The 12228-nt window shown below is 37.2% G+C and overlaps 1 protein-coding gene across 1 annotated transcript in view; it reads right to left on the reverse strand.

The window, feature by feature from the left end:
* Positions 1–12228, reverse strand: part of LOC148953443 (uncharacterized) — a gene marked incomplete at its 5' end in the record, with an annotated part of 221137 nt that overhangs the window by 72848 nt on the left and 136061 nt on the right. The window contains one exon of the mRNA XM_089087962.1: positions 1908–2071. Within this exon, the coding sequence (XP_088944088.1) occupies positions 1908–2071 (164 nt within the window). The remainder of the gene's footprint in view (positions 1–1907; positions 2072–12228) is intronic.

Raw genomic sequence — 12228 nt, forward strand, 5'->3', positions numbered from 1 at the left:
CCTTCGTGAATCAATAATTTCCCCTAGCGATTATGTAAATCAAGTTCACAGGTGCTATTTCTCAGGTTAAGCTAACCAAACAACAATGAAGCCATGTTTGTTTCTTAATTCCCCCCTTCCTCAGACCTAAGATTAAAGAAGCCTTAATGTTTCTTAATTCTCCCCTTTGTGAGTCAATAATGTCCCCTAGCGATTATGTAAATCAAGTTCTCGGAAATCCACGTCTCCTTCGATTACGCAATCAAGTTTTTGAAAATTCACTTCCCCTTCGAGTCCTATATCAATACCATTGTTTCCCGTTAGAATTCAATGCGCATGTGCAACCTTCGCCTCGGAGCTATTACACATAGAAACATCAAATAAATCGACCTTGGAAAAAGAGGTCATTGACCCCATTAACCACGTGTTCTCCCTAAGGAGGCTATGCCCTTATTTGGAGTCCCGTCCGTATTCTATGCCCATATAAGGAGTCCCGTCACGAGCTCATGATAGGGTTCTACTCCCCTTCTCAAAATCATACTATTCTTCTGTTAGAAAATTCTTCATAAGACTAAACAATCTCTTGTTTATCCAAAATCAAAGTAACGATGACTATTACTTGGTGATTGCTTAGCAATCCCTGAGATACGTCCTTTGGATAATCTACATGCACATAGTTTATTTTGATTTATTTTAACTTTCCCCATAATATTTCCGGAAACTTTTCTCTTGATACCTTAAGCCTTGGTAGTATTAGCAGTCATAGTAGTCGTTGTAGTAGGTGTTCTAGTAGTAGTGCTGCTATTAGTAGTAGTATCAGTAGTTGTATTGTTAGTAGTAACATTAGTAGTAACAGTATTAGTAGCATTAGTAATATGCACATATTGCCTTTTGGTCAGTCAAACGTTTTCCTCATTATGCCTGAAAGTTTCAACTTAATACGCTTAGCCGTTCCTAAGACACTGTTGATACGCACTTTTGTTGGCCCCTTGATGCACATTGTGTGTTTTAATTTTGTTCAACTCCTTCCTCAACATTTTCCGAAAATTGATGGTAGAAGTAGTAGTAACAGCAGCGCACACATACTGCCTTTTGTTCAATAGGTGAACCCCCCCCCCCCATCATTCTCAGATATTTCAGCCTAATGTCCCAAGTCAATCCTGCTTTACGCCCATTTGACGACCTGCATGTACATAGTGCGTTTTGATTTAGTTCCAAACTCCCGTCAACATTTCCTGAATATTTCAGCTGAATGACATTGTCATTTTTGGACACTAAACGTTAAATGTACCCCCTTTTCCTGATAACAAATCCTATATGTGAACAATGGGTAAATTGCTAACTTACAACCATCTCCCCAAGGACTGTGATCAAGGGGGGGGGGTGTCATCCGCAGAGTTATAGTTGTTGGACCTTTGAAACATGTTGAACAATTATTTTTATCTCAAAACTTTGATTGGATGTCCTTATGGGGAAAAGGGTGCATCAAAGAGGGATTGTTTGCTCTCCAATAACTTTTGACTTTTAAAACGCCCTAGACATTTCAATTTCCAATCGAATGAACCCCTTTTTAAGTTTTTACGACAATTCTTTCCATTCGAAAAGCCTTGGTAAAAAAAGAAAATTAAAAAATACATTGTGTTCACTTCACTCTTTACTTAGGCAGTGCTATTCTGCGGCTCATGATGATGCCCTGTAAACCTGGCCATTGTCTCGGTTCCTATTCAACTCTTGTCTATTATACCAAGCTTATCCTGGTCCTGTGATTTTTTTTTCAAAATTAAACATATTTTGAAATCGCTGAAGTTTAAATATTATGTTTTGTGCCAGAAATTAGACGCAAGTGTAACTAAAAGTCTCTAAAAGTCTTCCAGAAGTCATAAAAACTACAAGAAAAACTACATTGTTCGCCAAACACTGTTACTTACTAACGCATCCATCATCATTGGCATAAATAAACTCAGGAGTCGAACAGTCACATGTAAAATATCCAATAAAGTCATGGCATAATGCGCCTTCGTCTCCATACTGGGTGCAAGGATCGTCTTGACAGTCATCAATGTCTTGGCAAATATTATATTGTTCACTAAACCTTGAAATAGAAGAGGATTGATAAAAATACGAAAAAGTAGTCTTTATGCCTTAATGTATAGCACATGCAATCCCTTTTAAAATATCCTTTCTATTAAAAAAATGCCATATATATATATATATATATATATATATATATATATATATATATATATATATATATATATATATATATATATATATATATATATATATATATATATATATATATATATATATATATATATATATATATATATATATATATATATATATATATATATATATATATATATATATATATATATATACCGCCAGGCATAACTTACAACCCTTGCCCTGAGGGCTCTGGGGGAGTGTCCTCCTCAAAAACATAATTTATATCTGGAAGTCAACAACGCCGAACAAAATAGCTATCTCAAAATTTTGATTGGATGTGTTTGGGGAACTGGTGGACGTGGAAGAGGTCTTAGTTGCCTTCCAATCTCAATTTCCAATCGAATGAGTCCCCTTTGAAGTTTCTACGACGACCCCTTCAATATGAAGTGCTCTAGGAAAAAAAAATAATAAATAATAAAAAAATTGGAGCCGTATGGCCTTTAGTATAGGCAACGCTATAGCGTTGCTTCTGATATAAAGACGTGAACAATTTTACAAGATGAACAAATGACCTCGGATAGTTCAAGAAAAAATGCATGAAACAAAAGACAGTAAATATTACATTGAATTGCATATAAAACTGTGACTTAAAGCTAAAAAGTAATGCTAATCTAGATTTGTCAGAGGATAGTGGCATTCGAAAATTATTTGTTGTTAATTGATTATATAACAACACTATAAACGCTATTAGGTCTTTGCCCTAAGGTTTTTATAGAAAAGCTTTGTCGTAGAAACTTCAAAAAGGACTCATTCAATTGGAAATTCAAAGGGCTAGTGCTCTTTTTAATAGTCGAAAATGATTGGAGGGGAACTACCCCCCTCCCTCTCACGCCCACCTTTTCCCCTTTCACATCCAATCAAAATTTTGAGATAGGCATTTTGTTTAACGTAGTTAAAAATTCAGAAAATTAGGCCTCTGAGGATAACAACCCCACAGCCCTCAGGGCAAGAGTTGTAAGTTATGCCCTGGGGGCATATAAGCTTTTGTATAGAAAGCGTTGTCGTAGCAACTTCAGAAAGAGCTCATTCGATTGGAAATTTAAATGGCTAGTTCCCTTTTTAATATTCGACAGTGATTGGAAGGCAACTAACAACCCTTACACGCCCATCATTTCCCCAAACACATCCAATCAAAATTCTGATATAGCCATTTTGTTCAACGTAGTTGAAAGTTCTGAAAATTATATCTTTGAGCAGGACATTTCCCCACAGTCTTCAGGGGCAAGGGTTATAGGTTATGCCCTTGGGGCATATATGGTTCTTATGGAAGGAATGCTCGTATAAACTTCAGAGAAGGCTCATTTGATTGGAAATTGAAAGTCCTAGTTTACTTTTTAAGCGTCGAAAGATATTGGAGGGTAACCAGCTTGCACCCCCCCCCCTAACTCATCTTTCCCAAATGCATCCAATAAAAATTTAAGATAGCTATTTTGTTAAAAATAGTTCAAAGATCATATAACAAAAATTCCGGTGTCGACAAAACCCCCCAGGGCCCGGAAGCAGGCATGTAAGTTATGCCCAGTTCGCATATATGGGTCTTATGGAAGGGATGCTCGTATTAGATTCAAAGAGGGCTCATTTAATTGGAAATTGAAAGTCATAGTTCAATTTTTAAAATGCAAAAGAGATTGAAGGGCACCTAGCCCCCCCTCCACGCCCTTTTTTCCTGAAACCCATCCGAGAGGAACTTTGAGATAGCTTTTTTTTTAAATAGTTCAAAGACCATATAAGGAAAATTTCGGTGGTCGACACAGCCCCCCAGGGCCCGAAGGCAGGTGTTGTAAGTTATGCCCAGGGGGAATATATGGTTCTTATTGAAGCGATGCTTGTAAAAACTTCAGAGATGGCTCATTTGATATGAAATGGAAATTTTCTTTTTTTTTATTTAGAGAGATATGTTATATGTTTATTTATTTACTTTCGTTGGTTCTTCACTTGATGATTTAATGAGCCGACCTTTTCGTCTAGAAGAGGTTTTATCGGCACCAATAGCAAGAGATGCTGAACCGTGTATGAACCAAGCTAGATTTCAACCGTTAAAAATAGTGCTTATGTCCAAAGATCGAAGTTAGACCCCGGGGAAGCCGATTCGTTGCGTTTATGTGCCTGGAATTGTCACCTCACTACTGGTTATGAAGATGTGTTGCAATTTCTTTCTGATTCTCAAGGAAAAATTATTTTGATTGGTATATCTGAAAGTTTTTTTAGTCAGGAACACTCTTTCTCGCTGTATTCTTTTCCAGATTATAATTTGGAGGCTAAAAACCGGACGTCACTTCACAGAGGGGGAATTGTGTGTTTGATTTCAAAGTCATTGACATACCAAGTAAGAAATAATATTGATGTTTGGATAGAGGGTAAGTTTGAAAGTTTTAGTATTGATTTAAATTTGGGTAGTAGTAAATTTTTGATTAGTATTGTGTATAAGCCACCGAGCGCAATCTGGGAAGATTTTGAGCGTGGATTTGATCAACTTACGCGTGCAGTGTCTCGGACAGGTTTAGATTTTGTTTGTATGGGTGATTTTAAATTTGATCTGCTATCGCTAAATGGAGTGAATCTTGATTTTTTTTAATTTTGATGGTTGCTAATGATCTTTTTCCCCTAGCTAATATTCCAACACGGGTTACGAGTCATTCAGCTACTCTCATTGACAGTATTTTTGTTGGTTCGAAGTATCTGGATCGTAGTTATGCTGATGTCGTTGTGTACCCTTGTTCTGATCATTTTCCAGTTCTCTGATCGGTACTTTATGTCCGCATAGAAAGAAATGAAAGAAAAAAAGTGAAGACTCGATTGTTAAAAAGAGAGAACTTGCAAAGGATTGGTGATGAGTTAAGCAGCACTGATCTTAGCGAGATTTTGGAGATAAAAGATGACGCTTCTGGGGCATTTGATTGCATTTTGGGGATCATACAGCCAATTTATGACAAGACTTGCCCAGTTAAATTTGTGAAACCGCATAAGGATCAACCCAGGAAGTCTTGGATAACTACAGAAATTCTTGAAGCGTCAGATTTAAGAAATCAAGTGTACGTATGTAGATTATTTAAATAGTAGGTGTGTCAAGAAATTGGAAGAGTTTAAAATAATACGCAATAAAGTGAACTCAATGAGAAGGAAAGCCAAAAAAGAATATTTTGCTAACCAACTGAGTTTAAATAAGGATAATGCGAGAGGAACTTGGAAGGTTATAAATGACCTATTGGGAAAGAAGAAAGAAGCTCCACCCAATTCGCTGCTGATTCAAGGAGAAGCAGTGAGTGATGAAACGATTATTACTAATAAATTTGCTGAGTTCTTTTCAAGTATTGGTCAAAATGTGCAGGTGGAAGGGTTAGTGAATTTTAATAATGATTCCTTGGAGGACGAATTTTTGGATGAAAGAGGAATTGGGAATGAAATTGAATTTCAACCGTGTACTGGAGATGAAATTCTGAAGGTTGTGAAAACAATCAAATCTAATTCAGCAGGGACAGATGGAATTAACTTGAAGGTTTTTAAATCAGTGATGTGTTATTTAATACCATGTCTCGTCCACATAATCAATCTTTCCCTGGAAACTGGGGTATTCCCCGATGCACTTAAAAGGGCAAAAGTCATCCCTCTCCATAAAGGTGGGTCTAAACTAGATATCGAAAATTATAGACCTATATCAATCCTTCCCAAGTTTTCAAAAATATTTGAAAAAATTGTGCATAAAAGGCAATATGATTACCTTACGAAAACAGGGATGTTAAGTGAAACTCAGTTCGGCTTTAGGAAAGGTCACTCGACGTCGGACGCCGTGCATTCTCTCTGTGATACTGTAAATAGATGCTTTGAACGTGGTGAAATCCCTTTGACTGTTTTTATTGATTTTAGAAAGGCGTTTGATACAGTGGATTTTAAAATTTTACTCAAACGTCTACAGTCCCTTGGAGTTCGTGGTAATTATCTGAATTGGTTTGATAGTTTTTTAAGTGGAAGATCTATTCAAGTTGTTTTAAATTATGCATTTTCTTCTCCCTATCAAGTGAAGTGTGGTGTACCTCAGAGATCTGTCTTGGGACCACTTCTGTACCTTTTGTATGTTGATTCAATGCGTTTTTACTTACCGGAGTGTTTTATCACGACTTTCGCGGATGATACTGCTTTAACTATGTCTAGTCGAATGATTGATGATCTATTGTTGAAAGTAAATAGGGTCTTAAAGTCATTTTATGTATTTACAAGTTTCAGCCTTTTGTCAGTGAATGTTAAAAAAACTAATTTTATGATTTTTAGGAGAGTTGGTAAGCCTCCGAGTGTTGATGGAGAGAAATTTTTTAATGGTAAGCCTTTGTCACAGGTGCATGAGGTGCGTTATTCGGGCTTCCAGCTTGATTGTAATTTGTCTTGGAAGCACCATAGTGATCTTGTTGCAGCTAAAGTTGCTAGAGGTCTGGGAATTTTGCGTCGTTTGAAGCATTTTTTACCATTATCGGTTCTTTTATTATTGTATCATAGTATTGTTGTGCCTTATATGTCTTATTGTTGTGTCATTTGGTCTAGCAATTTTTATGCAAATTTCAAAAGAGTGCGGATTTACAAAATAAAACAGTACGTCTTCTTGGGAATTATATAGAAAATGTGAATGATACCGCGTCATGTTTTAAAAAATTAAGAGTGCTTAACATTGGTCAGATTCGCGATTACCAAGCTGCTATTTTTGCCTATAGATGTTGGAATGATGTATGTCCTCCAGTTTTTACAAATTGTTTTCGCGTAAATAGTTCACTCCACAGGTATGCGACTAGAGAGGCGGAAAATTTTACGGTTGAGCATCGAGACACCACACGTGCAGGTTTCGGGATTCGGTATTTGGAATGATATCCCATTTGGCGTTCAGGAAGCTGAACACATTGGGTCGTTTAAAGTAAAAATAAAAAAACATTTTTTGGGAGAGGGAAGGTAATTTATTATTTATTGTCATAATTAATCTTTTAATTTTTTTTTCTTTTCTTCATAGTTTTTGGTATTATTGTTTAAATTGAGAGAGATTTTTCAGGTCTTTTTTCAGGTCTTTTTTTTTTTTTTTGAGAATTAGAATTTTGAGAGGTTGAGAATTAGAGGATTGCAGCCGTCTTTCATCAGCCTTTTTGAGCCTTCTCCGGGCGGTTGCTTGTATATAGTTTATTTTGTGATTAGTTGTAAATAAAGCAAGTCAAGTCAAGTCAAAACAGATTGGAGGACGACTAGCCTCCCAAGCCCCTTTTTCCCCAAATGTATCCAATAAAAATTTTGAGATAGCCCTTAAGTTAAAAATTGCTCAAAAGTCAGATAACAAAACTCAGGTATCGTCACAACCCTCCAGGGCCCGGAGGCAGGCGTTATAAGTTATACCCTGGAGAATATATCGTTCTTATGAAAGGGATGCTCTTATATACTTCAGAAAGGGCTCATTTGATTGGAAATTGAAAGTTCGAGCTCACTTTTTAATAGTCAAGAGAAATCCGAGGGCAGCTAGCCCCCCACCCACGCCTTCTTTTTCCAAACCCATCTGATTAAAAATTTTAAATAGACATTTTGTTAAAAAAAGTTCAAAGGTCAGATAAGTAATACTCCTGTGTCAATACAACCCCGCAGGGCCCAGGAGAAGGCGTTCTAAGTTATGTCCTAAGGGCACGTATGGTTTTCATGAAAAGGATGCTCATATAAACTTCATAGAGGGCTGATTTGATTGGAAATTGAAAGTTCTACTTTACTTTCTAATAATCAAGATAGTTAAGGGCAACTAGCCCCCCCCCCACTCCCTTTTTCACAAACCGATCCGCTACAAATTTTTAGATAGCCATATTTTTGGAAATTGTTCAAAAATTAGATAACAAAAACTCCCCCCAGGGCCCGGGGGATAGGCGTTATAAGCGTTGTCCTGGGGGCGTATATGGTTCTTATGAAAGGGATGCTCGTACAAACTTCAGAGATGGCTCATTTGATTGGAAATTGAAATTTCTAGTTCAATTTTTAAGAGCCTAGATCACTAGTCCCCCCCACCACACACCCTTTTTTCCTCAAGCTCATCCCATAAAATTGTTTTAATAGCCATTTCATTAAAATTCATTAAAAAGGTAAGATAAGAAAAATTCCTGTGTCGATGCAACACCCCAGGGCCCGAAGGCAGGCGTTAGGAGTAAAGCTCTTGGGGCATATATAGTTCGTATGGAAGGGATGCACGTACAAACTTCGGAGAGGGCTCATTTGATTGGAAATTGAAAGTTCTTGTTCACTTTTAAGAGTCAAAAGAGATCAGAGGGCAACTAGCCTCCCCCCTCTCCACCACGCCCTAAATGCATCAGATAAAAATTTGAGATAGACATTTTGTTAAAAATAGTTCAAAGTTAAGATAAAAAAAAACTACGGTGTCGAAAAAGCCCCCAGGGCCCGGAGGTAGGCGTTGTAAGTTATAACCTGGGGCATATATCGTTCTTATTAAAGGGATGCTCTTATAAACTTCAGAGAGGGTTCATTTCATTGGAAATTGAAATTTCGAGCTCACTTCTTAATAGTCAAAAGAGATCCGAGGGCAACTAGCCCCCCTCCACGCCTTCTTTTTCCAAACCCATATGATGAAAATTTTGAGACAGACATTTTGTTAAAAATAGTTCAAAGGTCAGATAAAAAATTCTGGTGTCAATACAACCCCCCCCCCACCCCAGGGCCAGGAGAAGGCGTTCTAAGATATACCCTAAGGGCATGTATGGTTATTATGAAAAGGATGCTCGCATAAACTTCATAGAGGGCTCATTTGATTGGAAATTGAAAGTTCTAGTTCACTTTTTAATAATGAAGAGAGTTAAGGGCAACTAGCCCCCCCCAAGCCATTTTTCCACTAACCCAACCGCTACGAATTTTTAGATAGCCATATTTTTGGAAATTGTTCAAAAATTAGATAACAAAAACTCCCCCCAGGGCCCGGGGGATAGGCGTTATAAGCGTTTTCCTGGGGGCGTATATGGTTCTTATGAATGGGATGCTCGTATAAACTTCAGAGGTGGCTCATTTGCTTGGAAATTAAAATTTCTAGTTCAATTTTTAAGAGCCAGGGTAACTAGCCCCCCCCCCACAAACTCTTAAGCCCATCCAATAAAATTGTTTTAATAGCCATTTCATTAAAAATAGTTCAAAGATCAGATAAGAAAAATTCCTGAATCGATTCAAGCTCCCAGGACCCGGAGGCAGGCGTTAGGACTCTAGGGGCATATATAGTTCTTATGGAAGGGATGCACGTATAAACTTCGGAGAGGGCTCATTTGATTCGAAACTGAAAGTTCTTGTTCACTTTTTATGATTCAAAAGAGATCAGAGGGCAAATAGCCCCCCCCCTCCTCCACACCATAAATATATCAGATAAAAATTTTGAGATAGACATTTTTTTCAAAATAGTTCCAAGTTCAAATAACAAAAACTCCGGTGTCAACACAGCCCCCAGGACAAGGGGGTAGGCGTTGTAAGTTTTGCCCTGGGGGCATATATGGTTGTTATGGAAGGCATACTTGTAAAAACTTCATAGAGGGCTCATCTGATTGGAAATTGAAAGTTGTAATTCACTTTTTAAGAGTCAAAAGTGATTGGAGGGCAGCAGCCTCCCTCCACACTCCATTATTTTTTTCACAGAAGCACTTCATATAGAAAGGGTCGTCGTATGAACGTCAAAGGGGGCTCATTCGATTTGAAATCGAGAGTTCTAGTGCCCTTTTTAAGGATCAAAAGTGATCGGAGGGCAACTGGCACCCCAAGACCCTTTTCCCCAAATACATGTGATATAAAATTTGAGGTAGCCATTTTGTTAAAAAATAGTTCAAAGATTATATAACAAAAACTCCTTTACGTATGGCCATTTCGTTAAAAAATAGTTCCAAGGTCATATAAGAAAACTCCTATGTCAACACCCCCCCCCAGGGACCGGAGCAGGAGCTGTAAGTATTGCTCTGGCGGTATGTATCGTTCTTATGGAAGGTATGCTCATAAAAACTCCGGAGAGGGTTCATGTGATTGGAAATTGTAAGTTCTCGTTCACTTTTTAAGAGTCAAAAGAGATCAGTGGGCAACTAGCCCCCTTCTCCACGCCCTATTTTCCGCAAACCCATCCGATAAGAACTTTGAGAGAGCCATTTTTTTCTAAATAGTTCAACGGTCAGATAAAAAAAACTCTGGTGTCGACACATCCCCCGAGGGCCCAGGGTCAGGCATTGTAAGCTATGTCCTGGGACCATATTTGGTTCTTATGAAAGGAGTGCTCGTATAAACTTCAGAGAGGCTTCATTTGAATGGAAATTAGAAGTTGTAGTTCATTTTCTCAGAGTGAAAAAAGATCGGAGGGCAACTAGCCTCTCCCGCCCTCCACGCCTTTGGGTTTATCGTTGGATAAACCTATTCGATAAAGATTTGAGGTGACCATTTTGTTAAAAATAGTTCAACCATCAGATATTAAAACTCCGGAGTTGACACAACCCACCAGGGCCCAGGAACAGGCGTTGTAAGTTATACTCTGGGGATATATATGGTTCTTATAGAAAGGATACTCATATAAACTTCAGAGAGGGCTCATTTGATTGAAAATAGACAGTTCTAGTTCACTTTTAAAGAGTCAAAAGAGACCTAAGGTTAACTAACCCCCCCCCCCACGCCGTTTTTCTCAAACCCCATCCGTCAAAAATTTTGAAATAGCTATTTTGTTAAAAATAGTTCAATCATCAGATAAAGAAAACTCCGAGGTTGACGCAAACCCATTTTTTCATTTTGATATTGCTACTTTGATACCAGTTTTGATACTTTGATGAATATTTGATTTTTTTTTTAAGTTTGATTTTGTCCTAATGAATTGTTAAAAATTGAAACTTTTTGCAATAAAAAACGGACAAAAATCCATTAAAAAAAACTTCCCGAAAAATAAGTTTTTCAAAGAAAAGTAAAGGCCATTTTAAACTTAAGCTCAGAAGATACAAATACCTTTTAAAATTCAAACTCAAAACGACCAGAAATTACTATTAAAAAATAAATAAACCCAAAACAAACAGAAATTGAATAAACAATCATAGCAAAAACATGCAAAAAGTAATAATATAAATGAATAAATAGATCTTAAAGCGAGTAATGCTTAGATTGATATGAAAATCAAGCTTAGAACGAAAAAAAATATTTTCCTACTGAAGTATAAATGAAACTTAAAACGAACAGAAATTAAATAAACAATAAATGCAAACAAACACAATATAAGTAGTATGTACATATTGAATTTACGTACGGCCATAGGAATCTCCATGTTATTTGCGTACGGCCATAGGACCATGCTATTTGCGTACGGCCATAGGACCATGCTATTTTAGTACGGCCATAGGACCATGCTATTTGCGTACGGCCATAGGACCATGCTATTTGCGTACGGCCATAGGACCATGCTGTTTACGTACGACCCTAGGAATCTCTATGTTATTTGCGTACGCCTCTACACCTTTTCAAAGAGATTCAGAACTCCTTCACATGGCATTATACTTTGAGTAGACTATGTTCCTCCATGCTATTTGGGTTATTGACTTACCAAAGCCAACCAGAAAGGTTTCTGGTGGGTATAGTCTAATTTTACGGGTATAGTCTGTTTTGGTGGGTATAGTGTGGTTTTGTGGGTATAGTCTGGTTTGGTGGGTATAATCTGGTTTGGTGGGTATTCTCTGGTTTGGTGGGTATAGTTTGGTTTGGTGAGTATTGTCTGGTTTGATGGGTATAGGCTGGTTTGGTGAGTATAGTCTGGTTCGGTTTTTCAAAGAGAGTGAGTATTACACTTTACTTTTTTGTTTTTGTTTGTTTTTGTTTTTTTTAATCGAAAACTAGAGATTGTCAAATTGCGTATTTAGGAATTGTTTTGATTGACATTTTTGCAAAAAGGGATAAGGAATTCGCAAATTGGACAATATGAACGATATTAATTAATGTTTTGAATAATAGGAGTGTGAATGATTGTAATTAGTGATTGGATTGTATGAAGGTGGAGAAAAAAAAGGA

This window comes from Artemia sp. Qi Xiang Cuo, chromosome 4 (genome assembly GCF_049724085.1).
Source record: "Artemia sp. Qi Xiang Cuo chromosome 4, ASM4972408v1, whole genome shotgun sequence".
NCBI lineage: Eukaryota > Metazoa > Arthropoda > Branchiopoda > Anostraca > Artemiidae > Artemia > Artemia sp. Qi Xiang Cuo.